Source organism: Stigmatopora argus, chromosome 4 (genome assembly GCF_051989625.1).
Source record: "Stigmatopora argus isolate UIUO_Sarg chromosome 4, RoL_Sarg_1.0, whole genome shotgun sequence".
Lineage (NCBI taxonomy): Eukaryota > Metazoa > Chordata > Actinopteri > Syngnathiformes > Syngnathidae > Stigmatopora > Stigmatopora argus.
The window spans coordinates 12,728,872-12,755,922 of NC_135390.1; the positions used below are offsets into that span (position 1 = coordinate 12,728,872).

A 27,051-nucleotide genomic window follows, 5' to 3' on the forward strand; every position below is an offset into this window, starting at 1 on the left:
CAGCGAGTTAACTGTAGTTTAGTGAATAAATTACTCATTTCAGTCGCTTTTTGTTAACACCGCCCACTCTCATAAAATGCATCTAGCAATATATATGATACCTAAAACAAAAAAACTATAGTTTGCTGCTTTAGCCAATCAGATTTTAGTATCTCATCGCGTCCGCCATGAATCTTACCCATCGTTCCCTGCGATAATGGCGAATTAACGCTGTTTATACGCGAGGCATCACGTAGATTGTTGTTTAATAAACAGATTTAATTGGAATAAATATAAAAACAAAGGAAAGGCAGTGCCGTTATGCCTCAGTGTTCGGCTTTCGGATGTAGGAACAGATCTGATGGTAAATACAACAATCCGCCCGACGTTTCTTTTCACGCTTTCCCTTTGCGGAAGGAAGGCTTAATAAAGATATGGCTGCAAAATGTTGGCAGAAGGGAATTCACTCCTTCCAAATCCTCGAAAATTTGTTCGGCACATTTTCGGCCCAGCTGTTTCCAGTCGGATCAGTACGAGAAATACGGACTCGAGGACACAGGAAGAATTCGTCAAAAAAGACGCATGTTGAAGGATGATGCCGTGCCGACAGAATTCTCCAAATGCCGAACCCAAAGAGTGAAACGGGCCCAGAAGAAGAAAATAGAAAGACGGCGGCTGAATGAACAGGTATAGCCGCATCTCAATTGTCAAAGCTGGCTTGTATGATAGAAATGGTGATCAGCATTGTTTTAAAAATAGAGGTATCACGATTTGCTTTTAGGCTCGCCCAGATCTGATCACGTGACTTTCATTGGAAGGGTATCAAAATATATTGATTTATTTTTAAGCATTCTCTTATCGGCTCTCATTGACGGCGGTAGACATCCAATTAATTTTGATTGGCAGGGCTGACAATGATCCACCACCCTGTCATATTACTTCAAATGTGAAGTAAAAACAAGCAAAAAGAACAAACGTCACAAGATTCTTCTTAAGTGTTTATTTTTATTTTTTACATTGCTGTTGTATGTTTTTATTTGTTGATTCATCACGTTTTGACTAAAAATCCTATAAAGTCATACAAAGAATTTCACCCTTTAAAAGTGTGGCTTTTGACCACTTAACCTTTAGAAGACTAAAATGTTAAAAAAAAAAACATCCCCTTTTGGGACCAATTCCAGATTGGAATTTGACATCACAATTTCAACATACAATTACTTTCAAGGCATTCAAAAGTGTTAAAATTGAATCTGTTCTTTCAGATGATCCGCAGCCCACTTGTGTCTCAGGACTTGAGCAGCGATGAAGGGAAATGGTGGAAGCTGGAAAGGCACGCAAAAAAACGCAGCTCGGGCTCACAGTACCAAAAGAGCGACCAGGCGTTCAACGCGGAGCTACCGTCGAGCCCGGAGACGTCCAGAAACAGCCTAGCCTATGACCATACGAGGCCCCTCGACTCTGACGACTTGAGCACGGATGATTCGACAAAGGCTGCCGCTGATCATAATAGTGACTTTGACTTCAAAAGAGTTAAGGGTGATCCCAGTTACAACGAATCAGATGACAGCAATTCAAGCTCGACCGAGTCTGCCGATTCTTCAGACATGCTCAGCCTCCTCACTAAACAGGATTCCTTCTGTAACAAGTGTAATAAAGGTCCCTTCAGGTCAATGAAGCTCCATCTTCTGCACTGTAGCGGCGTTGTCCGCAAGCCAATGAATTGCTCTCGCTGCCTGATGGCATTCCGCAGCGAGGCGGCTCTCCAGGATCACTGCAGCATCTTCTACTATTGCGAGGTCTGCGGCCAGGTGTTCAAACAGTGGGCCCCGGCCCATCAGCACAAGCCTTCGCAACAGGCCCAATTGCGTTTGATCCGCTTCTGCACTGTAACCATGCCCAAAGTGTGTGCCATATGCAAGTCCTTTTTTCTTGACGAAAAGTCTTTGTCCACCCACGTCATCCGCGTCCATACGTCGGTGGTCAGAACCCATGTGCACGTAGGCAAAAAACCATCGCACGCGAATCCCGAAAAGGTTTCCACGAATGTCGTCGAAGCGACTACTCCCGATCCCGGCATCGCAAGCCAGGTCGTCTATATGGACCACACGTACTGTATTTCTGCCTCGGCGAAACCCGCAACCGGGGGTTGGTGGTTTCACGTGCCGCGTCCTTGCCGGCAGTGTGGAGCCTCGTTGCGGCAGCCCTACCTCGCCATTAGCCACCGCTACCTCCACCGGGGCCGCCGTTCGCACCTGTGCTACTGCGGGCGGGCCTTCAAGCACCGGCTCCATCTCCTCCGGCACTGCGTGCAGCATGCTGAGGAAAAGAGCTACATCTGTGTCAACTGCGGCAACACGTTCGCCGGAGCTAGGCTCTTAGCCGCGCACATACGGGGAAAAACTCAAAAGAAAAAAGGCTGGGGAAATTGCAGGAGGGGCCTTGCATGCAGCTGTGGACATGATTTTAATAGAGCCTCTGCATTCATATGGCATCAAATTAAAAACAATGTGAAAATCAGACATTTGAAAACATGTAAATGACAAACAATAATATGTGTCAAAACAGAAAAATAATGTTTTGCTCATTATTTCTTCTGTGATCTGTGTATATTGCGCACCCCAAAACCACCCTCATTTTAAAAATATAACATAATTGTAGCTGCTCTACTCTCGATGCCTCACCATATTGATATGGTATTGTTTACTGATGCTATATCTATCAGGAGATTGGTGGGGTAGAAGAATCTTTAAAAAGGCTCCTATAATTATTGCAAGGTGGAAAAAAACAAGAAGAAAGTGATCACTGATGCCGAATGATAAATTCTGGAAAATTACACGAGAAATTCATCCTGTAGTTATGATGCTCACAAAGCTTTTACTTCAAGCATTTCCTGGACAGTTTTTAATAATGTCCAAATTCCAAGATATCATCATATGAGAAATGTCATGTATTCCAGCATTACATTTGAAAAGAAAGGCATTTCCAGTTTTCCTCCACAGAGAGATTTGTCCAGGTTTGTAAGATTTTCTCACTGTCTTTCTACTGAGTTTGTTTTTGATGGCAGTTGAACAGTAAACCCCAACTATACAAAGTAAAAAATAATCCTTGAAAATTACTGCAATTTTGTATAGATTCCACAAGATAGCAGCAAAGAAGTAAAAACAGGATCATAGTGTCAACACCATTTTACATTGGTATGGAAAACATTGGCCAATCCTGATCATTTTCAAGGTTTTCCTTAAAAGTCATTGGATGTATGGATCAGCAATTTCAATTAAATATATTATAGACAAACTAATATTTGATAAGTTGAACGATTATAGGAGTTATGGAATGTGAAATTATTTCAACAAAAGGCCTCATTACGCTGTGTTAAGTAGTAGTTGAACAATGTACTACACACTATTTGTAGTAACCTCATGTTTTGGAGCTGGTCTGTGGGTTGAGTTTAACTGCCCTTGCCATTCACCGTCTGTTTTTGCTGAGATTTTTCCTGGCCATACCTAGACTGGTCTTCCGTTTTTCTGACTATGTTCCTCACAGTGGAAACCGACCGCTGAGATCATTTCAGCCAGATTTTGTATCATTGCTCTTGATCATAATATTGAACCATCTTTATTTTCTGGTGATTTTAGGTTTTTATTTCCCCAGGCTCCCGTGATGCCACTCTTCAGAGATGATGCAAAGAGAAGCACTTTGAAATGGCCACCTTAACATCCTTTCATATGATTGGCTTCACCTCAGGTATGTCTGTCAAGGGTCAGTGATCTTCCCCCAAAAAAATATTTGTTCCAATTACCAATGATAAAAGTACTTAAATCCAAAAACGGGTATTCCCAAATATAAACAATTATTCAACCATTTCCTTAACTGCTATAAATTCCCCACTTAAATATTACTTAATATTGTCTGCTTTATAATATTTTACTTAAATTGCCGATCCATGTAACCAATTTATAAATGAACATTTTTATCATTATTATGGGGGCCCAAATACTTTCATAACACTGTACATAACTATATACTGTAGTTTAATTTACAAATATATTACAAAGTAATGAGACTAAACTTATGGCATTTAGACACAAATATAGAATATGATAATATAGAATGCTGACCTTTGGCTGAAACTTTGTTTTCCTTTTCACTTAGCAGGAAGACAAGTGATTAATGGAGAATAAGTACCCAATAAATCAGGCAAATATGAAAACGGATGTTAATATGCAGGTTTATACTGTATAATAAAATTGAGTGGTTCAAATTTTCAAATGACTACTGATGGGTTTTGAAACCAAAACATTCAATGTAGTATTTATTTAATCATGTAGTTGACAGTACTTAGCCTACTCGTGCCCGATAGGTGGAGAAATTAAAAATAACGGTATCCTCTTATAATTTGACACTGAAATTACACTTCCACGCTACTGAGAAAAGAGGTGGATTTATCGGTTTCAATGTTTTAACCTCTTCAAAGTGTTCATGGAACTGAATACCAAAAATAAATAAGGCACTGATTACGTACTTAACTCTTTAAAATCCATTAATTTTGGATGCATAGTAATAACCGAGAGCAAGCCTTGAAGCTTGACAGGGTAAATAAGACCAATCGAGGCAAATTCTTCCACCGGCGTAATTGGTGAAGGATGCCCTAGTTTGGGCCTGAAGATGGACCTCCTAGATGCTTGCGTTTCTCCTCCAAATGGTACAAGCAAGTAGAAGTAGCTCTGCACGGGTGGAGATGATCCTAGCCGCCCTTTGGTAGGCCTTGCCAGACAAAAAGTTTCACTCTGGAGTGCATGCTCTAGCCGTGTCACCTGCAGAGGAAACATTACAGTCCTTTATGGCAGTGGAATGCAGTCAGGGACTTGAGAAGCATTGACCTATGAACCAAAATGATAATATTGTTCAAGATCATAGTACTTATTTAGGCCCGACGGTCTATTGTTTTCCTTTTGGAGTGTTTCAATTGACAGTACTGCATCTAGTATGTGAATGTAGATGTTGGACTTTTTTGTCCAATCAGTATATTTATCCTCTTTTTGCTGCTATGTCAGAGCCTTGAGTTTGACAAACCACGCTGGTCTACAAAGTGCAGGGTTCAAAACTAGTTAAGAAGGTAGTTAGTGTCTCATAGTTGGGAATTTACGGTTTATTAGGAATGGGGATTGTTACTGCTAAATTGGAGTATTCGCAGAGTGATGCTTTCAGATTTTCTGTCATTGTAACATGATAGTTCAAGTGGACTTTGTCGGATTGGTCCTCATTAAAGTCCAGGGCACCAAATTCATGGCCCACCAATGGCGCCCTTTCTAAGCCATCCTCGCTGATCTGCACAACATCGGCCACAAGTGTTGTGAGCTTTATTTACCTGATCTCCTGGTTGCGGTGACGTAGGACCTGAGACAACAATTTAGAGGTTTCTTGGAAGCAGCGACTCAGCTCTTCCAGTTTCTGCTCCATGGACAGAATTCGCTGCTCCAACTCCCGATAAGAATTATTCCAATTGGCGCTCAGGTCGCACATGATCATCTGCATCTGATCAAATACGTAGAAAGTTAAATAATATCTTGTACATGTCTACTGCAGGAAGGGCGATATGTTTGTATGTTCTCTTCACTAAATGAAGAGAAAGAAAGTGCACCTGCAAAGAAATGAGGCCAATTTTCCTCATATCCTCCGTTTCCTGAGTTTACTCTTAAGTGGAAAAACGTTGTCGTCAATGGTCTAATTCCTGACCGACAATTTCAATAAACAATTTTAATTAGTGCTTGAGCACCGTTTGACAGACTAAAACATTACATCTGTCATTACTCTTTTCAGAAGGGCCAGCAGTAAGTTTCTCACTTATTTGGTTGGACAGCTATGAAAACTGAGCGATGAAACATTAATGGTTTACCTTTGGGAGATCCACCATCTCGCTGACGTAATCCCGTAGCTTTCTTTGTTTGAGGCGCAGATGACGGAATCTGCAGACACGTTTTTTTAAATAATTAATCAAAATCTATATCTAATCTTCTCCACTGCTCATATCAGTGACGTGTACTGACAAAAATTAGTCTTGTTAAACATTACAATTCCTTTACCCAAGTATACTTCAATTTGAAGTCCTGAACTAATCTTTCAGAATTCTTTTTTTTTTTTTAATCTGTTCTTGACTTTTATAGTCTGAATGCCTCTCAAGGCAACCCCCAACTCTCCTTCCCTCAAAGCACCATTTTAAAACTCAATGTTATTGTTCTTGTGGACACTAACTTTGGAGTCCTTTTCCTTCGGCATTCGTGAATCTATCATCTTGAAACTTGGTAGCTATGCAGCATGGGCCAGTATGTATCGACCCTTGGAGCCTGATTTTTGCATGGTGTGATTAATTAACTGTAGAATGATAGTTAATAAGTAGACAATAGATTAGGTTAGGAATATTCCAGAATACTTCCGCACATTGTACAAGGATTTATTGGATTTATTGTAGATTATGCCATTATTAGCCAGTAGAGGGAAGGTTTAGTATGCGCATGTTTCGGCTTCATGGCTTTTTTGTGTAGCATTTTGAGATATTTTGGCAAGTTTTCAGATTTTCAATGAATTAGCCAAAATGTGCACACAAAGCATTGTTTGAAAACAAGCCAAATATGTTTTCATGGCCCAGCTCTTCCGGTAACTTCTCTCTGTCTCTGACTGGAGTGATAGACCCATCAAAACATCCTTATTCCTGTTACAGTAAAGTGCACGTGTAATGTACACACACATAGACATCGTGCCTGTAGTAACGTACACTCTGATGGCCTCCAGAAGGCATCGCTGGTGTCTTCGGTGCTCTTGTCGGGTTGCTTTGGTCACGTTGGCTCGGTGCAGAAGCCAGCACTCCCGCAGCACATTTGCAGCTGCGTGGCGAATCTGGTAAAACATTGGATCAACTCATTATTGAGTCATGTAAAAAATAATTTAAAAAATTTAACAGTTTCCCCCCGTTTGGGCAAAGGTTTATAGATGTCTGCAATGCCCCACTCTTGTCCAATGAAGCTCCTCAACTCTCTTTCTACATAGTTCACTGGCAACAAGATGATGATTTATCATACTTAGGAACTACTTACATAAAAACAGCACTATCTATGGGAACTGAAATGGGACTGCTGTAGTGTTATGCAACACCATCATGACTTGCATTATATTTTGCATCTTTTGTCTTTGATACTATTCACGCATGAATTGCCTTCCTGCCCAATCACCGTGGCTGCCCTGTGATGATGTCACGCCGGCCCCAATGCGAGGGTTATTAATAGAGGCTGTCAGTGTCCGCAACCAGGTGTCTTCCCTTGTTCCCATCCGTGTAAATCTGGACTCGAAGGATGCACACACACACACATGGACCAAAACAATCAGCGAGCAATGTGTAAAGATGCACCTTGTGACAGGATGCAGCCACTGGAAGAAAGGAAACGCTTGTATCCTCCAAAACAGTACACGTAGCGCCACCAGGCACTTGTTTGCTGTGAACCTTGCATATGAATCACAGCTGGCAACCCCAATTTTGTGGGACAAAAAAAAGATATCATTAAAATGAGACCTAATCTGGGTTGGGACAGTTTTTCTAACTTTGTTTTTTTAGGTGCCTCCCTTTTTCTAAGTGCTAAACAAATACTTAAGTCCTGTTGTGTCCTGCCAAATGAGTAACACCTCTGCAAGGCATAAAAACCATACATAGGCTTCTCATAGTCAATTTTCGTCTATCACCTCTTCCTTGGAAATGACAAAAGTCACCTCTTTTTATGTAATTTTTCCACAATGGCAATGCATCACAGATTTTTGTATTGCACATGTTGGAGGATTCTGCAATGATTATTTCCTATTGCTTATTGTTGGAGAGGAATAGTGGACAAGGATAAAGTGTGTGTGAAAGATATAATTTGGGATCATGTCAGGCTTAAAAGAATCCAAAATGATATAAATTGACACAAATGCAGGTTTCCAGCAAAGTAACATTGTTAACTAATGTAATAGAACATACTGCCGCTAATTTGAATGACATGTAACTCTGCAACTGGTGGTCAAGGTGCATTTTTTAATTTCTTTCTAGAGCTAAAGTAAAAAATTAAACACAAACACACATTGACAATTGACCCGCCTTTTTCAATAACGGATACTGAGTCACTCGACACACATTCTTATTCGATAAGACCGGCATCACTTTAGCCGCCTTTATCACACGTATTCAGTCACTTTCCAATGAAAGTATGGCGAACCCAGTGACATTTTACAAACACACACATACAGTTTCCTGCCAATCACTGCCGCGGTCCTGAACTGACACAAGTTGTTTTCCGGACAAAAGATGATTTCCTCTGTTTGACGCCTCAAAAAGGCTGTAAAAAGTTTGGCGGAGCTAAAAATAAATAAGTCCTACAAACCAAAACAAGCACATGACACGTGGAAATTGGTCAGGTTTCCTCTTCTCCTGCGATGCTGGTCAGAGCATTCAAGTAATCATGAATGGACCTCCGCCAAAATAATGGATTTGAACATACTGTAAATAAACACCTGGCGGTTCACTAGGCTTTAGAATTATATATTTAAAATTGTAGTAATAATTTTAATAGCAATACTTTTACTTTCTTCCCCCTCCATTATTTTTATTTCTCCTCGCTCACAATAACGACTGCACTTGCATTTTCAACCCAGGACCATTTTCCATTACCTCATTAAGTAGCACGTTTGGCAAATAGTGTTTTGGAAATAATAAAATGATATATGAAAGTAAATGAATTCCACATGCTTCATAAATGCGTGTTTTTGCACCTCTTACCCCTTTTGAGATCTGAATGTCCAGCATGAAAAAGTGCACATGCTTCTCTCCTTTATTCAATGCCAACTTCTTGGTTACGACGGCAACCAGCATGGCGGTGCAGGCTACACCCTGAAAGCCGACAAAGAAATTTTTTTTACGTTATGCACACATGGGATGATCAGTATCATCAACAAATATTTAGACCATAGCGACACATGACACAAAAGCAGATTGATGTTGCTCCTCATACCTCTTATGGTTTTTGGCCAATAAAATCAAGTTGTATTTACACACAGGGTTCAATAGTTAAACACCAGACTATGTGGCACAGCTATAATAGTGCAGGTTTCATCTGGGAATAGCTTGCTGTTATTGCTGGGCAGCGGACGACAGCATAATGGCTAAGATTAAAATGGACTCCAAAGCAAAAATACACACACTGTAGCACAAACACACACGTCACTGCACACACGGAAAATGCTGCTGGAACCCCAACACCACCGCAATAATAACAAAGCTTATTTTACCTTTTTTCTTGAGCTTGCGTCAGAAAGCGTAGGGCAAAGGAAAACGTAAGAAAGCATTTGATTTGAAGGAGGAGGGGAAAAAAAAGATCAGTATCATCAGTGGACGGTGGATCAGTGCGAGAGTGGTTGGCATGTTTGCCTCACAGTTCTGAGATCGAGGGTTCAATCCTTAGAGGGTTCCATAACATGCATGGCAGGCTGGTTGAACACTAAATTGGCTTTAGGTATATATGAGCGTGAATGGCTGGCAACCAATTCAAGGTGTCCCCTTCCCAGTATCAAGAAACTATGTTTGAGTGAGTTAAAGAACACTTTATGGGTGTTTAAATGATTCTGAGATTTTTTCTATTCGCGATTTAGCTTGGTTATGAATACCCTGCCAAACGTTGGGGTCCACCGCTTTTCAAATAGGGTTCTTACTAATGGAAGTTTGTTGCATAAGAGTCTTTTTTCTTGATGGATTGCTTAACACAAGCTGCACGATAAGTGATTAGTACGTCTGCCTCACTGTTTTAAGATTGAAGACTTCCTGTGTGAGTACTTTGCATGTTCTTCCCCTTGAAATTCTTCATAGGTGTGACTATGAATGTGAAAGGTTGCTTGTGTAACGTCATTGTAAACAGTATGTGCATTGCGAGTAGCCGGTAAACAGTTCAGGGTGCAGTCCACCTCCTTTCTATACTAATCTAGGATAGTACTATGATTATGTAGGATTTCACTTTAATATTGTATAATACGCCATCACTGTATCTATTGCCAGGGCAAAAATAATTTTCTGTATTTACGTGTTATGTTGCTTTTAAACTGACTTGTGCAATGTTGTACTAGATTGACTCTACACATAATGGACAGAAATTCCTTTTGTTTCCATCATAGTTGGCCAAAGAACTTTCTAATTTTTCCATATGCTGCCCTCGGAGAAAAAAAGTGGGCATACACCTACTCTAAAGTGTCCTCAGCCGAATGTGCAATTTACTGGCTTCCAGTCCAGGGCACATCCATAATCTAGCTCACCTGCCCTCCATTGTTGAACAGATACATCAACACTGAGATCCATTGTGCTCTAAATATGTTGGCTTCCAAATACACAGATAGAGGTTTATACGCCCAAATAATGTGTCTCGGTACTTTGGTCCTTGCACGGTACGTAGGCCAGCCTTCAGTTAATCTTCACTTCTATTAAGCCACGTTAATAAAAAAAAGAATTACAACCACTAAGGAAAACAGCGTTGCTCCATCAATAGGACCATTTTCCACCATCTTTAAGGTGTGCAAAACGCTTTAGTCAGTGGCTCCCACCATTGCTCCATTGGGAAAAGAGCATTTATCGTTTCTGAGTGGTGGGCACAGGTTGGCAGGACCTCGTAGTGCAGCCAAAGGCAATAAAAATAACCCTAAAAATGGATAGGATGGAAATTTTTGCCTTATAAGGGGAGAAGATTATAAAAAGCAAAAGCGAGGGAGATGGAGGAATAGAAATGATGCTTTTCCACAGACGCTTTTCCCACTCCTCTCAAACATACATTGCTAACAACGTGAATCCCACTCCTCACTCAATTACTATAATTGATTTACCATAGTTCCGTTTTTCTTGTGAGTTACCACAGTAACACATTCTCTCTTAGACCGCCCTTCTAAAATGAATTTGGTCAAATGGTTTTTCACTTATTCCCAAGGGACTGAGACATTTGTTATTATTTTAAATTTAGAAAATGATAGACTGCGCTGAAGTGGAAGCTTTAAAATGAAAATAAGAGGTAATTTACCAAAGTGAAAGGCAAAAGAATCGGGAATGAGGATTAAAGCACATTGTATTTTTTATCAAAGGAGATGAAACATTTAGACTCTTAGGAACATCTTGCCCATGATGCAATGCGGACACAAAACAGCAACGGAACATTCTGTGTTCTTTTTCTTATCAAGTTGGTGTCCATCTTAAAATAATAAGCAATAATAAAGCAAGACAAACCAAGATAAAGCTTTTCAGCAGCTGCAACACTCACGATTCAGCAAGAAAAGTCAAACAAAGAACAGAAAGCGTTACCATGACTCCAGTGAAGAGACACACCGACTTGCCGCAGCGAGTATTGGGCGCCACGTCCCCGTAGCCCACCGTCAGGAAGGTGATCGCGATGAGCCACAAGGCCGTCTCCATGTGATCTGTCGAGCCGACAGTCTGCCTACACGAAAATTAATTGAATTAATTCTCTTTTTAATGTGCTTCATGCGATCACAGCACAGTTAACAATGAACGACGATAGTTTTTCTGTGTCACTTGTACTTCAACTTGTTGACCAGTCACACTTTTGCCACATTGTTGTGACATACCCTCACGTAACCTATCCTTGAGAAATCCAATCTGCTTTAGGATTTGGTTTTCATTTGGAAGTTTGACCCTTTTTTTTGTCTTGATATGTTGACACAAGTTATGAATTGATGACGAACGACTAGATTTGTGTCCTACCTCTCGCACAGAGTAAGCATCCATGATGCTGTAAGCCAGAAGAAGAGAATGAAGACCAGTAAGGTGCGGGCGGGGTACTTGTTCATCAGCACTTTGAGTACAAAGCGGAAGGTGAAATTGATATTGTTGAGCGAGCCGATGCTCCTGTAAGAGGCGCTCAGCAGCACTTTGCTGTGCAGCAGGACGGTCCGGTGCACCAGATACAGGCGCAGAAACATCAGCACTGATAGCAGCAACTCCAAATCAGCCAGGGCTGGATTGTGATGGTTGAAGTCACACAGTGGAGGCGAGAAAGACGAATTTCCGTGGAAGCCCACCTCCCAGTACGTGCCGATGGGATGGATGGCGCAGGCTACTAACTCAAGTGTGATCACAAAAACCCTGTGGCTGGTCATGGCGATGCGCCAATCCACCTGGTTTTGGTCAATGATGAAGAGCTGAAAGGCATTGGGAATGACATCAAATTTTGGGGGGTTAAAAAAAAAATTATTCTACTAAAGCGCAACATTTCCTGTCAAGACCTTTAAGCACTAGAACGTCTCTGTGAATGATTCATGCAATTAATCTTCTCTGCGTCTACCAATCTAAACACTAACAAAATTAATGTGCTAAACATGGTGAGTTTATCATTGGTAACAATAGAGGGGATACCGTTAAAAAAAAGACACAAATAACTAGGTTACAGCCAGTAAACACTGCAAGTGTGTTAGCCCCCCCCCTTATCTCCGCTTAACACGCACGGACCCCTCCTTGGATCTTGCGCAGGGTCTAATCAAATTATAAAACACTTGAAGCTACAGGAGCAACTGGAGCTGCTCGGCCTAGAGCACATGTGTCAAAGTGGCGGCCCGGGGGCCAAATCTGTCCCGCCACATCATTTTGTGTGGCCCGGGAAAGTAAATAATGAGTGCCGACTTTCTGTTTTAGGATCAAATTAAAATGAAGAGTATAGATGTATATTAAATTTCCTGATTTTCCCCCTTTTAAATCAATAATTGTCATTTTTTAATCATTTTTTTCTGTGTTTTTAGTTCAAAAATCATTTTGTAAAATCTAAAATTATATAAAAAAAAGGTAAAATAAACATTGTTTTAGATCCATAAAAACTGAATATTCAGGGCTTTGAATCCAGTTCTTTTAATCTATTCATTTAAAAAAAAATCTAAATATTATATCTAAAATGGTCCGGCCCACATGAAATCGAGTTGACGTTAACGCGGCCCGCGAACCAACCCGAGTCTGACACCCCTGGGATGCAGTGAAATCATCCATGTGCCGTGCGGTTGCTAACTGGGGCCCTCGTTGGGTTCCTCTTGGAAACACAATTGCAGAAACTACTTAGAGCAAGCAAAAACGCAGTATTATTATGGAATTACATTGGTCAGCAATTCATTTTACATGACGTGCACAGATTATTAGATAGGAAGGAAATTTGCAGAGAGCTTAAATTTGTTTTGGGGGGGTAACAACAACCTCAGACATCTCCATGCACTACTGAAAGTGATACAAAACAAGAGAAATACTAAAAAAAAAAAGAAATAAATGAATTAGGTCAGAGCTTCTATTAGTGTTTTGGTCAGCACAGAAAACCTTGCTAGCCCTGACTAGATTTTAGTGAGAGTGCTTTATAATAACACGTTATGCCAACGTAATGTAATGCATGTGCTTTAATTGCAACCCAGTCTTGTCATCTATACTGAATTTCCAGTACTTTTTTAGTCTGGCAAGTCAGCTTGACTTCCCCCATGCAAGAGATAAATGGAAAGTCAATCAGGTCTTCTATGGTTGAAGTGGATTTCAGCTCCGGTCCAAAATGGAGCGACAAATCACAGCACCTGAGGACCACGTATTGATTGATGCGTCGTGTAGGGGATTGGCGGGGAATCTTTTCCAATCTTGTACCAATATCGTTCATGCCAATGGATGGGAATTTTTCCACAAAAACAGCAGTTATTGTTCATCGTTGTTTTTTTTTTTTTTAAATGAGAAATAAATATAACAGACAGCCTGATTGCGTTTCATCACATCCGTGCGTCTTTGATTGGTTCTTTTATATTCAGTCTGTGCTTGTTACCCCCACCTCTAGCATGACTTTTGAAATCCAGCCCAAACCACAGAAGACCATACTGACTTGCCATTTATCTTGTACAGAGTGAGAGCCAGATTGGCTTGCCAGGCTAATTGTGGTTGGGAAAAATGTTGCAGCTCCAAAGAATGTGCATACTTGTGTCATGTAAGCAAAGTATTAAACCTGGGATTTTTGTTGTAAAATAAGGAAATACATTTAGGGAAAAAAAAAAAAAAAGGTTGAGTGAATGGTGTTGAGACTAGCATCAGTTGAGCGAGACCTCCAACAATTGTCCTCCAAGTCAAATTAAATTGTTTGGGAAATTCTTTGGCATGATACACATAATATGGGAGGTCACGTGCACAAATCAAATCTGCAGGAACTCACCCTGATGTCCTTATAATGGAAAGCGATGATGAAGATGAGAAGGCAGACAGTGGAGAGGCTGATGGAACAGTTGATGATTAAGGCAATGTTTGTGCCCTGGATAAAGAAAAAAAATGGAGATGAAGCAAAAAAAGTCTATATGTAGCAATTCCTGAGTCTAAAAATGTCTATTCTAGTCATTCGTTGAAGTGAAGGATGAGTTACGCTTTTGGATAATCGTTAAGATGGTTGTTTTTAAAATGAACAAATCCATTCGGCAAATGTCCAGGAGTTAAAATCTGTGGGTTGACATTTTTTTCCAGGAGTGTGGTGTTAACGTGACACTGAGTAGTTGATGTCTACTTTGTTGTATTGAAACAGGTCTCGGCGTTGGGGTTGATTTTCCAAGTAAAATGGTCAAATGCTAAGAATAAGGCTATTGGCAATAAAGTGAAACCAAATTAAACGAGATGCTCCGCCCCTTCAGAGAGTGGTCATCGGTGACAAGCGCTTTCCAGGCGTTGCCATTCTTTTGTTTTGTTTTTTGAGTTGGAAGAAGCACTGCAAATGGAAGGGAAGACAACTGTGGCCGTAACTAAATATTACGGAGGATTTGATCAAACTCAACTACACAAGTTGCATAATTGAATTATGCCTGACCTCACGTGCGTGGTACAAATTTTCCTTTAACACAATTTTAGCATATATAAACTTTGAATCCCTTCAAGGATGACAATGTTTATATCTCAAACACTCATATTAAATGGGTTTTTAATTGTCCATTTTGGTCCCTCAATTTCTATGCTTTTTCTAAGCACCCTTTTACAAAATAAAGTCGTGAGAATTATTAAGAGAATATTATGTGGAAAAGACCATTTTAGAACAAGTGCCTGCAAGAAATATGGTGAAATTGAATTGTTACTTTTTTCCTGCAAACAATTGTTAAACCATCCTGTCCCAAAATTGGGTCCACGTAACTTGGTTTCCATTCATATATTATGTTGTTATCAAACCATTTAAAGACTTTTGTATTTGATTTTCATGATGCTTTCCTCTCCAATTGCTCGGGGGAGAGTCGGCCTGTTGATGATGTCTCGCCCAAGACTGAGAAACAAGCTGTTAGAAGGTTAACCCAAAATTAAACTTATTGGGCTTGAGATGACTATTTCCAACAGGAAAACATTACAAAAAAAGCTGGCAGGAAACTTGCCGTTGAACTCTCTGTTATGGAATGTGGTGAAATGTTCAGCCTTTTAGTGGAGTCTACTAATTAGAACCCTGACGGAATATGGACACAGTGGACGCTATTGCAGAAACGGGGGGAAAAACATAGGGAATGCCAACATGGGCGTCACATCATACCACCTGCAAATGAAACTTTCCTTGAAGTTGAACATTGTGAAGCTTTTAAAAGCTAATTGCGTTAAAATGCATCAAATTCTGGAAATGATGCAAAGGCCACGTAAAAAAAAAACTAGTAGTGCTACATTAGCAAAAATTAAACCGTGTAAAATGATAGTGCGATTTGCATATCGGGCAAAATTATTTTCATTCATTCTGAAAAAGAAATTTCAAATATTAATTGATGACTCAAGAATTTCTCTATTGTCCTGATGTTATTGCTTGTGAATTTGTACCAAAATAGCACGTTAGTCCTCTTGCAGTCCTTCTTCTATTAAACTCGCTTTTTGAAGTCAAAGCATCGCCACTATGAAATAGAACAGTTTTATATTTGTGGACCTTCCCATTTGTGCAAATTTACTCTTAATACACCAAATAAAACAGTCATTAAATGTACTTTGCACCCGTGCCGCACCCTCGCCAAATACACAATGAATGGGTTTATCAACAATGTGCAATGCATTGCGTGTGCTAGTGTGAAAAAGCCTTAAATGTCAACAGATAAAAAGTGTGCAGGACGACTTTCGGTCTATAAGCTATGATCTATAAGCAGTATTTGAATACATCATACATGGTGAAATAATTTTGATGGAAATATGCATGTGCAATCTCTGTTGCAATCACTATTTCACTATATTTCAGTTTCACAGTTTTCTGCCCACATGAGCGCTTATCCTGCACACTTTTTTATAGTGTTAAGTCAACTCAAATACAACTCAGTAAAGTTCTTCATTCCTTTTTGACATGTATGCATTCATTTACTTATAGTAGTGCTTGCCCCCATTTGGACAATTTTATATTTTCGTTCAATCGTATCTGCATGCGTTAAGAACATGAAAGTATACCTGGAAAAAACATAATCAAGCACAGGGTGAATATGCAAACTCCACATCTAAGTCTACCTGACACTGGCAAGTGAACACTAACTAACGTAGCTGCACTCAATTTATATTGAAGTTCAACTTGCCCATTCAAACGCTCACATTATACACTAAATGAGGCGGAAAGTTCTGAGGTTAATCTAACTGCAGGGAGAAAAAGGCCAAATGTGGAAAAATCTCCCAGAAATAGCCCCATTTCCGTGTTCAAGCATTAGGGTTGGCCTTAAAATATCACATTTGAGTGCCACCGTTAACTTTGATAGTCAACACACACACACACACACACACACACACAAACACACACAGCCACACACCTAAACTAGCTGGCAGCATTAATGCATTGGAGTGGTTTTCAAAACAAAAGCCAATTAGCCTGCAATCAATGCCGAGCTACTTGGCCACTACAGAGTGTGCATGACTAAAAGATTTATGACATAAGTATGATCATACATACACAAAGGAACAAAAAGCAGTCATTTGAAAAGGATATACGCTACTTTCTATAATGTCTGCTGTAATTACAAGCCAAGAAAACCTCCGCATTTTCCCATCTGTCACTGTTTAGTGTTAATATCACTTACAGAAACGTTTCTGCCTCTTGAGTCAATTTCCCGTACTGAACTGAAACACCTGACACTTACTTCTCCCACAAATTTCAAGCTCAATTCAGTAGGTATGCTTTTTCTTCTTCTTTGTTCCGTTCTATCGTTTAGCTGCATGCATGGAACATTTTTCCATGCCTTGATTTTGCTAGCTTGCCTTTGTTATCCACTGTAATGTGCATAATAATGTCATGAGGTTATGTATCTGGAAGCGGACTAATCGGGGAGGGTTTCAAAGCCCCCCAGTGGAGTTTTGGCAGGGCACAAACTGTCTGCTAATGAACGTTATGATGACAGACAACAACGTGGGTGGTTTTCTGCACAGGATACAATAATGTAAGAAAACTAAACAGTAAGTATCAACATAAAAAGCTCATACTCCAAAGCTCAGTTTTTTTTTTGCGTGTGCCAAATATAATGAGGACAAATAAATATGAGTAATGGGTAATTTCCCTATCTGCTGGTTTCAGGTATGCAACAATACAATGCCTAAGATGAAGTCAATTTTAGATAAAGGCCTTTCAAGAACATTAAACTTGGTCGTTTTGCTCCACCGCGTTTCAGATAAATACAAAAAGACAAAAGGGTACTGCGTAGCAAACTATACCCTAATCCAAGACCAAATGCAAAATACATAGGGGGAAAAAGATACAATAGAAACCAGTTTATGTCTTAGGCTGGATGTGGTGTAACATAGCACCGGTGTGTAAATTAAATGTCCTTGACAGTCACTCAACACTTTAGAGAGTGTAGAGAGACTGAGGATTCAAGGACTCAACCGCCCTGTGTGTTATTTAACTTTTTCTTTGGCTTTTCACCATTATATATGCCAAAAGAAGTAATGGCCCCAACAAGGAAAGAAGGATAGCAAAACCTCTCCCGTAAAGGAGATGATGTAAATAAAATGGCATTCAAAGGAATAGGAACCTGGTCTGGTCATGTATTAATCAGTGATGGACATTTTTACAAGGATTTAACTTAACCTCCTAAACATGAACCTGTGGCATTATTTGTTTTAAAAATGTGACCTAGTCATATTCGTGAATTTTAGATAAACTTTTCCACACATAAAATGACATTGTTTCTCGAACACATTTATCTTTGGAAATTTGGAGTTCTTATGACTAATTTTGACTGTTATGTGATCATATGAAGCGTCATTGTGTAAATTGTTCAGAACCTTTGCTATGTACTAAGGGTTGTTTTTTTTACAAACTGTACACATTTCACTGGACATAGTTATTAATTATCATTTGAGTGGATTTGTTTGCATCTTTAACAGCATTCAAAATGGAAGCCCATGTAATGAGTCATATTACGTTGACTTTTGTTCAAGAACATTTCAGAATCTTTATTTTAACGAGTAATTTGTTTTTATTTAATGACACAGTGCGACTATACCGTAGTACAAGACTATTTCATTAGATTGTCATGACTTACTTTTTTTTTTGCTGTTTCTGCAATATCATACGTGGCTGTAATGGTAAAAGCAGTTTACTGATGCGAGTAAGCACTCTCCATTCCATCCTTTTGGGGCCCCCCTCTGCCTAGGTAATTGAATTAGTTATGTTAAAAAAATGGTTTTACATATATGGACAACAAATGATCATAAATTCCACAGACTTCCCAACTACAAACAAAATTATTTCACAGTCAGCTGGGATAGTTATATTCTCTCATCTCATCTCATCTGAACCGCTTTATCTTCATTAGGTTCGCGGGGGGTGCTGGAGCCTAACCCAGCTGACTCCGGGCCAGAGGCGGGGGACCCCATCTGATCGCAGGGCACAATTATATTACTACATTACATTTTATACAGTGTAAAAAATGTAATGTGTACTACTACTACTACACTCTTATTTGAGATAAACGACCTACCTACAGATACACATGATTTTTTGGGGGGAAAGCAATGAAAGAGTACATAATAAATCCTTCTATTCAGCACTTACCGGTTTGTAGAAGAAGGGGCACATCTCAGTATGGAGGATCATAAGTAGGATTCCGAGCAGAGCTGCCCCCAAGGCGAGCGTGCATAGCCGCTTCTTGTCCTCCAGCAAGAACTTTCTGTCCCGCAGCCTGTACAGGTCGTCTCCCTCCATCTGAATCCCCTTCTTGCCGGGGAGACTGACGGGCACGAAGACCTCGGGCGAGTCCGATCCGTTTCCGCGCACCACGCCGTCGTCGTAGTCCCCACGAGCCCCCTTGGGGTCGCCGTGCATGGCCCGTTTGGTCATCTCCATCTCCAGAGCGCACGAGAAGCGAGCCTTGTGCTTGGCGTCGCCCCCCGCTGATCGAGATCCGGTCCCGTCCTGGTCTCCGGACATTGTGGCAGGTGTACCCGGACAGCGTCTCGTTTCATGGGAGCCGCTGATGGTGGAAGTAGGCTTGAACTCCCTTTGGAGAAGGAGAGGCGCGGCACCGATGCGATTTGGTTATGACCGTGTTGTTATCTTATCTTAGAGTATTTGCATGACGGGGCAGCAGATGGTGGTATGTGTGCCGTTCACGTGAGGTGGGGATGCAAAGCAGTCCGGGGAAATGCCGCACTCCAGGGAATAATTGTGCTGTCGAAAGCGCCAAGTGGAAACACTTGACTTCGAATCAAATTCGGCTCATCCATCATTGCACGGTCAATTCTCTTATGTAGGGTTTACTTGAGGAAAAAAAATATATGCATCAACAAGTAGGTCCAGTTTTACCAGTAAAGTGTACTTTAAAACTTATATTCAATGTTACTTTTTGACCATTTTGCTTGTAGTGTTTTATACTACCTTTAAATGCAAATTTGACATAAATAATACAAGGTGCAAAAGTCGTTAGAAAGCCTGAAATTATTTTAAATGGGGAATGAGGGAAAGCTTTAGCTTATACAAATAAATGAGTCTGGTTACTAGGTTTACAATAATTAAATATTAGCAAATATTAATCAATCGTTATTGTATTGTTATATTTTTTATTTAAATTAATACAATGTTAGTTAAGTCATTGTAAATTAATACATTTCAAATGAAATACACACTTGTCATAGCCTCAAGTAACACTGTAAAGTTGATTTTTTTCCCCCCTGGAACAATTTATTACTTGCCATTGACGGTGATAAACGTCCAATCCACTTTGACTGAGACCAATGACCTAAATGGAAAAAATATATATGCATTACTAAATATTATTAAATTATGATATATTATTAATATGGTCTTACAATTCAAAGTTTTTCGTGAAAAACCATTCAAACCAAAATGACCTTTAGTTTGACTATTCCTCACTACTCTAGTCTCCGTTGTTTATTAACTGTTCTGTATCGCCCCCTGCTGGTCCTTAGACATTAAGTATCTTCAATTAGCTCCTGCTTTCTAACTGGCTAATCTTATTTTTTTCCCAGGAGGAAATAAAGCTATTCTTAAATAATTGTGATAAAATCATAAATAGATGGTCTATTGATTTTTTGGGCTGATTTTTATAGTTAACAACAACACTGATTACAGAGAGAATTTTCTCCCGTGATTGCCAAAGTGAAGTGTAAGTTCCAGTTAGTTTATATAGAAGTCCCGTAGCAAATAAAAGACGCTTCATAAACATATCTTTAGTCATTGGGAAAAGACAGACACTAGAAGTTGTCTAGAACTGATTTAATACTTGAGAAATGAAGTATCAGATAGAAAACAAGGCCAAGTAAAACACTGTTGTTGCAAAGGAAACATTAAATAGCAATAAAAAATTAAATAATCAAAGTAGACAATCAGTTTAAACCATCTCATATTAAACCCTGAATATATAATTCTTAAATGAAAGTTAGTGAACTAAATCCATGTGGCCTGTAAAGTAAGAAATATACACCAGATTGACAGCCATTAAAAAAAAACTAACACTATATTTGAAAAACACTAAATTAGATATTATGCACATATTAAGCTCCTGTTTCAAAGTTATTGAAACATATTTAAAAAGATGAAATGCCTAATATATTCAAAACCCAACACATTTAGTCTCGTTAGCAACATCAAACTCCAGTTAATCTGTTCAATTTCCAGTATCAGTGAACTGAGTCGATTGCTTTCTGACCATGACTCAAAACTGATTTATAAAGGGGAAAATATGTATTCGATATAGACTCTCTTGGTATAATTTAGAGGCAGTTTCATGAAAATAACATTCTTTACACTAAATAGATGTGTAGCTACAAGACTACAAGAGATTCACACTTCAAAGAATCAAAGTTGACAAAGATTAACACTTAAATGTGCACAATGGACCACTGCATAGCAGCATTTGCAGAAGGACATTGAAACATACCAACTGAAAAAGAAATTGTTGTGACATAAAGTGAATTGCAGCAAATCCCTGAGTTTACACGAGCAACCAGAGATTTGATAGGTCCCCAGGAAATAAGCGGAAATATAATAAATTGATCACAGCATTAAATAGGAAGATCAAGGATGTGCAAGGAATTATGTTAAAAAGGTGCAAGTTTAAAATGTGGAAGTTGCAAAAAAATAATAATCCTCTGGTTCCTGTTAAGCTAAGATTTCTTGAGGGCTTCAAACACACATGGCTGCAGGGTGGTTTGAGGAATGATGAATTGTGGAGGATGCTGTGGTACCATGTAATGCACAAACAGCTGATGGTGTGGCAGTGGTGTTGGTGGCGGGGCAGCAACCGTGGTTAGGAATACTGGGGGACCATTCTTGCAATGGGACCAGGCTGGTACAGGCGGGAAGTAATACTGGAGGCCGGCTCGAACCTGAATATTAAAAAAATAAAAATAAATAAATGACTCATCTTGCATCAGCCATGTACAAATATGGTAACCATTGTGCACGTCAACTTGTGGTGGCTCTAATGAGGTGGTGGCTTGTTACACTTTGTGCCAAAAAGTGAATGGGTAGGTTTGGTTCACCTTTTCCACATGACAGAATTAGAATGCGATTTAAAAAAAAATGGGCCGATGGGAATATCATCAATGGACTGGAATGTAGCATGGCAGCATTCTACAGTAGAGCGTTGTGAAAAATGTAACCCATTCACTGTCACCGTTCACAAATAGATGTGGAAAAAAAACTGTATCCCGTATTTTCCGGACTATAAATCGCACTTGTTTGTATAGTTTGGCTGGGCCTGATACTCATGTCTTTTTTTTCTCCACTCTGACCGCCAATAGCTCGTTATGCTGCATTTTTGGGCTATAGTTATCCAAAAACTGTTAGTTACATTAACAGATACTTTCTTGCACTGTTCCCAATTTTCTATGAACATTAACATGTTTTTTTTAACTTATATTCCAGTGCAACTTCTATCTATTTTCCCCTTTCATTGTGCATTCTTTAGTTAGTCCAACTTATAGTCAGAAAATTTCGTCAATAAAATTTGAAGAGATACAAAAAGGGATAAACATACCCCGTTTCTGCTGTATTTGGCTTTTTTTGATCTGCTTCCATGGCGTTTCAGAATTCTGGGCACCATTGTAATCTTCACATTGTCGTCTTGTACAGGCTGCTCTTTCAAAAGGGCCTTGTTTTCCTGCTCTCCTTCTACCTCTCCGTCTTTTGCCTCCTCCTCTGTGTCGCTGCACACGGTGGAGCCGCAATCAGAAGACGTAGCGGAGTGATAGTCGGACGTGTCGTGGTTTGTCAAGTTCGTTGGCGAATCCCCCCGTACTTTCTTTAAACTGTCCTCCTGTTGCTCGTTGTCTGTGAAACAGGCTATAGAGAATGGGAAACCATTCTCTCTGGATCTGTGGAGGGTGATGATGAAATGTTGATTCATCATGTTTGATTGCCAGAAGACAATGCGTTTAAACTCCTAGACAGTGACTCACCTCACACACACCTCCATTGGGTCAATCCACACGGTAATCTCTGGGGGAAGACAGAGATCACTGGGTAGGACCTGAGTCTCCTCGCAGGCCTTCAGGAGCATCTCGTCATTGGGTAGTCCCTCATTTATTCGAATGCATCTGAACAATGGAGAAAAAAAAACAATTAGTCCTGGATCTTCTGAGCTGCAGGACTATTCAAATTGTTGTTTTTATTTTTAGTCTAACAGAGAACCTCTGGTTTGTTTGCTCTTTCGTGTAATTTTTTTGCCGTAGTAAGAAGTCATACAGGTACCACAATAAATACATAAGAGATTGAACAACATTGTTATTTATTATGCACGTTTGGGACTTTTTGTAGCCGCTCCTAGATTTAAATATTTCACCTTGCATCACAAGCTCACACATGTTGTGCAATAGCCAAAGGACGAGAAACGGAACCTGTCGCGGCGACGCAGTTGAAAATGGTCAATGATTGAGAGCTTCTCAATAGATGATCTAAAACTGGAGACTCAGTGGCAATAACATCGAACTATGAGAATCAAATGCACAGCCCAATCTGCATATTCAGATTCCATTAAGTCATCCTTTTTGCAGTCTAAATAAATAAGTCTCACGTGTGTATGAGGTCAGATATTTTCGTGGTCATCTTTCCAACAATATTTCCAAAATAAACCTGAATGCAACACTGCAGAGTGTTTATTCACCTAAAAGCCTGGCCTTTGCTGGGGCACTCTGGGTACCAGTGGCCTTCGAATTTGGCGCATAAGAGCTGCTGAAGTTTCTCGGCAAACAGCTGCCCTTTGGCTTCGTCGATCTTCCCGCGTGACATGACGAGCCGCTTCAAGAAGTTGACTCCAGCTTTCACCTCTCTTTTCATTGTGCCTGTGAAGACAAAATGTCCTCAGTGAACAAAACCAGTTTATGAACATTTCGTCGACCAGTCGGATGACAAATTCGCATGTACAAAATTATTTGCTTTGCTGGAGCAAGCAAATTTATCACCGATATGGGATGTCCCATTAAATTTGCCCATGAGCGGGATTTCTAAAACAAACAACAACAAAAAATCAAAGCTTAATCCGTTAACTATCAAGCAGCTAAAACACTGTCTAATTTAAACCTCTGCATTATCTATAATCCTTATAAAGCGTGATTTATGGGTGTGTGAGTGTGTGTATGTTAAGATTCTCTCGCTACGTTTGTCCAAACCGTGCAACGTAGAGAGTTGAATTTTTTTATGATGGCCAGAAACGGCTGTGGGATCCTAATAGACGAGTGATTGCATTTCTTCACCTTCTCTAGGTGTTTAAACTCAATCTTTTATTTGTTAAACACCAGTTTTTCGAAAGAGATTTTTTTAATAGCGCAACAATTGTCTTTTGGTTCTAAACAAGCTGCTTTTTGCCATTAAACAATAATCTGAAAGAGAATTGGTCATTTTACAACTACATCTGTATGCCATCAAAGAAAACTGAAATCAAGTCTATAACAGTGCACGTATTGTGACATGCACATTGAGCTGGTTGTTTATCTTCAGATAGCGTGTCCATGTGAGGAGTGTCAATGTCAGCCTGACCGGGCGAGAGGAGCGCGCGTAAATGAAAAAATAAAAATAAAAAAAAAACTGAAACGGCCAAGGTAACTCCAGCTGGGCTGCCAAACTGACTATAACGGCTGCCCGTGAAGTCTCATTTTACCTTGAAATTTAAACTTATTGGAGCGGGGCGCCACAAATCTCACAACGTGTGTGACATTGTGAAGCAAAACTGCTACAAAATGACAGGCATGTGATTATAAGTTTTAAAGAATGTTTACATTCAACATTATTGCATTGCACCAGATAGGTGTCAGTATTCTGGCAAGATTTCATCATATTCAGTGTTTGGATAATACTTAGCCAGTTTATCAAACGCAAGTGACAAATACTGTTTGACGTCTTTGATGTTTAAGGCTTCAATTTTCCTCTATCAACTGCCTGAAGAGGACGTAGGAGTGGAGAGTTAAGACAACTGGTATAGGTAGCTGTGCCTGTTCTAAATGGATTATATAAGACGATATTTTGATCTAAGTCACAACATAATGAAGAGAAGTGGTTGATTGGTCAAATCTCAAAGACAATTGGGCTCCTGCCGTTCTATTTCTGGGCAAGAGATGTCTTTTACCTTATCATCAGTGAAGGTTTTTCTTTTCTCCACCGAACTAACGTAAAGCACAGCTGTTCATTTTGCCACTTACTTTGCCCGACAATTTGTCTGACAGTAGAATTTATGTTATTTCTCTTTCTGGCGTCTCAAGTTGCAGATAAATGCAACCTTGTACTTGGCTTCATCCTGTAGCTGTGTTTATGGAACTGAAAGCAGATAAGATGTGTCTGACTAAGCATTTTAGAGTGTCTGGAAAGGGTACAAGTTCAAACAGGTTACGTTTGTTTGCATCATTGAAGCATTTGTTGGATAACTTAAATGCTACTCAGGGAGTGTCAACATAATATTATCCTTAAAGTATAATCCAAAATAACAACCACTTCTACTCAGGATTTAGGTACTGGATTTTTAAGAAAATAGTTATAATGGTAAACTGACATTTGGACCAGGGTTTATATTGAACTATTTTTCTCCCTCAAATTAACACATTCCGGTAAGGTTTTTTTTTTTAGATGTGCATGATTTTTCAATCATCACCAAGATGTCTGATACATTTACACGAGTAGCCGCTATTCTGTTAAAACACATTAACTGACGTGTCACCATGTCAATGGCTGCAAACGATAACCTTCCAAACGGTCATTTGGAAGGGCTTATTTAATTTGGGAAAAAGATGGAGAAAATGATTTATTTTGTTTTATATGGACAGTTTTCCTCATATGTAGGGTTCCAAATTCTTGAAACAAACCCCCAAAATGTTAGTGTTTAATCCAACCACATGGTGGAACCCCCAAAAATAAAAGTTCCTTGATATAACAAAATTAGCACAATTACCTTCCTCTTCTTTAAAAAATAAAAGTTAAAAAAGGGTTGACACGTTTTTTCCTGTCTTTTGATCTTAATTCGGGTCATTTACTTTTATCACTCGACCAGCATCGTTTATAACTAAACTAATTGAACTAAAACCGAACGTTATACTCGTGATATTTAAGCATGGATTTCATCTTAAACGAGTTTTAACGGTTTGTGTATACCACAAAAATCGACAAAACTGCACGTGGAGGTTGCCACGAGAAACAGATGACAGTTATTTACACATTGTTTTCCCTATTGACGACGATGGAAAGCGAAATATTACATTTGTCTTTTGTGATCATGTGGAAAACCCCTTCGGCGAAAATCGTCGAATTTTCAAACGAAATTCATACATGATAACAGTCAAGTCCTCAAAAAAAAAACCTGTTGAACTTTACGAAAACAATGAAAAGATCATCACTTATAGGATGGATCGTCCAAATACTCACACTCGTACACGCGATGGATGAAGACGAGTGATGTGAATTTGGGAAAGTAAACCCTTACTCACGACCAAGGAGCATTTTAGTCGACTCGATCGCACATTAAAGAGATAAAAGAAAACCGTGACGTCACCTGTCCGTAAAGTAGTTTCGTGCCTCTTCAACTGACTTATCCTCCAGTCGACGTGTGTTCTCGTGGTGCCAGCCAAGCCTCTCTTTACTGCTGCGTGGAGTTATTGTTCTCTGCACATGTTGCTTCCTTGTTCTTTTGCGTCTTGGTTACTACTGCAAGAGCACGCAACATTACCGTAGGTTGTGACTCACTTCCTGTAAACCGACAAAGAGGAGCGCGCGTAATGTCTGGCCACGCCCCCGACGCACCATATTTGGTCAAAGGGCCACCATCGCTCCTCAATACTTGAAAGAATATTCAAGCAAGCTTCCTCCACGTGCTCCTCCAATCAGAACTTCATACATGAAGAAATACTGTTGAGACGGTTGACCAAAGACAATTTTATCAAAGGGACAAGAAGAGAAAGTTTTATGTGTAAAGTTGCCTTTCGTCAGGGGCGGACCAAACCGGAACAGGGGCCGGCCAGGTCCGATGAGTATCAAAGGGCCCTTTGAGTCGAGAAATATGGCAAGGAATGTTATTATATGGCAGTTCATATTTCATATACAAGTAGTAATGCAAAATGGGCGGCCCGGTGGAGTGAGTGGT

At 39.7% G+C, this 27,051-nt stretch overlaps 3 protein-coding genes across 7 annotated transcripts; 1 reads left to right on the forward strand and 2 right to left on the reverse strand.

Moving 5' to 3' along the window:
• The first annotated feature begins 9 nt into the window (after window positions 1-9).
• Window positions 10-3,203, forward strand: LOC144072958 (uncharacterized). Of its 3 annotated transcripts, none has more exons than XM_077598403.1 (3): window positions 10-343; window positions 492-666; window positions 1,242-3,203. In XM_077598403.1, exons 2-3 carry the CDS (start codon window positions 562-564, stop codon window positions 2,517-2,519), a joined length of 1,383 nt encoding a protein of 460 aa, XP_077454529.1. In that variant the 5' UTR covers window positions 10-343; window positions 492-561; the 3' UTR covers window positions 2,520-3,203. The 3 variants fall into 3 exon arrangements, with proteins under 3 accessions (XP_077454529.1, XP_077454528.1, XP_077454527.1); XM_077598402.1 differs by having other exon boundaries at window positions 12-343; window positions 435-666; window positions 1,242-3,200; XM_077598401.1 differs by having other exon boundaries at window positions 13-666; window positions 1,242-3,192.
• Window positions 2,138-19,569, reverse strand: kcnn4 (potassium intermediate/small conductance calcium-activated channel, subfamily N, member 4). Of its 2 annotated transcripts, XM_077598406.1 has the most exons (9): window positions 19,023-19,569; window positions 14,208-14,303; window positions 11,753-12,189; window positions 11,333-11,468; window positions 8,780-8,890; window positions 6,752-6,873; window positions 5,876-5,945; window positions 5,348-5,514; window positions 2,138-4,793 (listed from the first exon to the last, which is right to left on the reverse strand). In XM_077598406.1, exons 1-9 carry the CDS (start codon window positions 19,395-19,397, stop codon window positions 4,790-4,792), a joined length of 1,518 nt encoding a protein of 505 aa, XP_077454532.1. In that variant the 5' UTR covers window positions 19,398-19,569; the 3' UTR covers window positions 2,138-4,789. The 2 variants fall into 2 exon arrangements, with proteins under 2 accessions (XP_077454532.1, XP_077454533.1); XM_077598407.1 differs by lacking the exon at window positions 2,138-4,793 and having other exon boundaries at window positions 5,344-5,514.
• A 1,118-nt stretch (window positions 19,570-20,687) lies between these two features.
• On the reverse strand, window positions 20,688-26,661 carry LOC144073622 (maternal B9.15 protein). Of its 2 annotated transcripts, none has more exons than XM_077599614.1 (5): window positions 26,464-26,661; window positions 23,593-23,770; window positions 22,889-23,026; window positions 22,468-22,804; window positions 20,688-21,814 (listed from the first exon to the last, which is right to left on the reverse strand). In XM_077599614.1, exons 2-5 carry the CDS (start codon window positions 23,763-23,765, stop codon window positions 21,593-21,595), a joined length of 870 nt encoding a protein of 289 aa, XP_077455740.1. In that variant the 5' UTR covers window positions 23,766-23,770; window positions 26,464-26,661; the 3' UTR covers window positions 20,688-21,592. The 2 variants fall into 2 exon arrangements, with proteins under 2 accessions (XP_077455740.1, XP_077455741.1); XM_077599615.1 differs by having other exon boundaries at window positions 26,337-26,475.
• Between the last annotated feature and the right edge of the window lie 390 nt (window positions 26,662-27,051).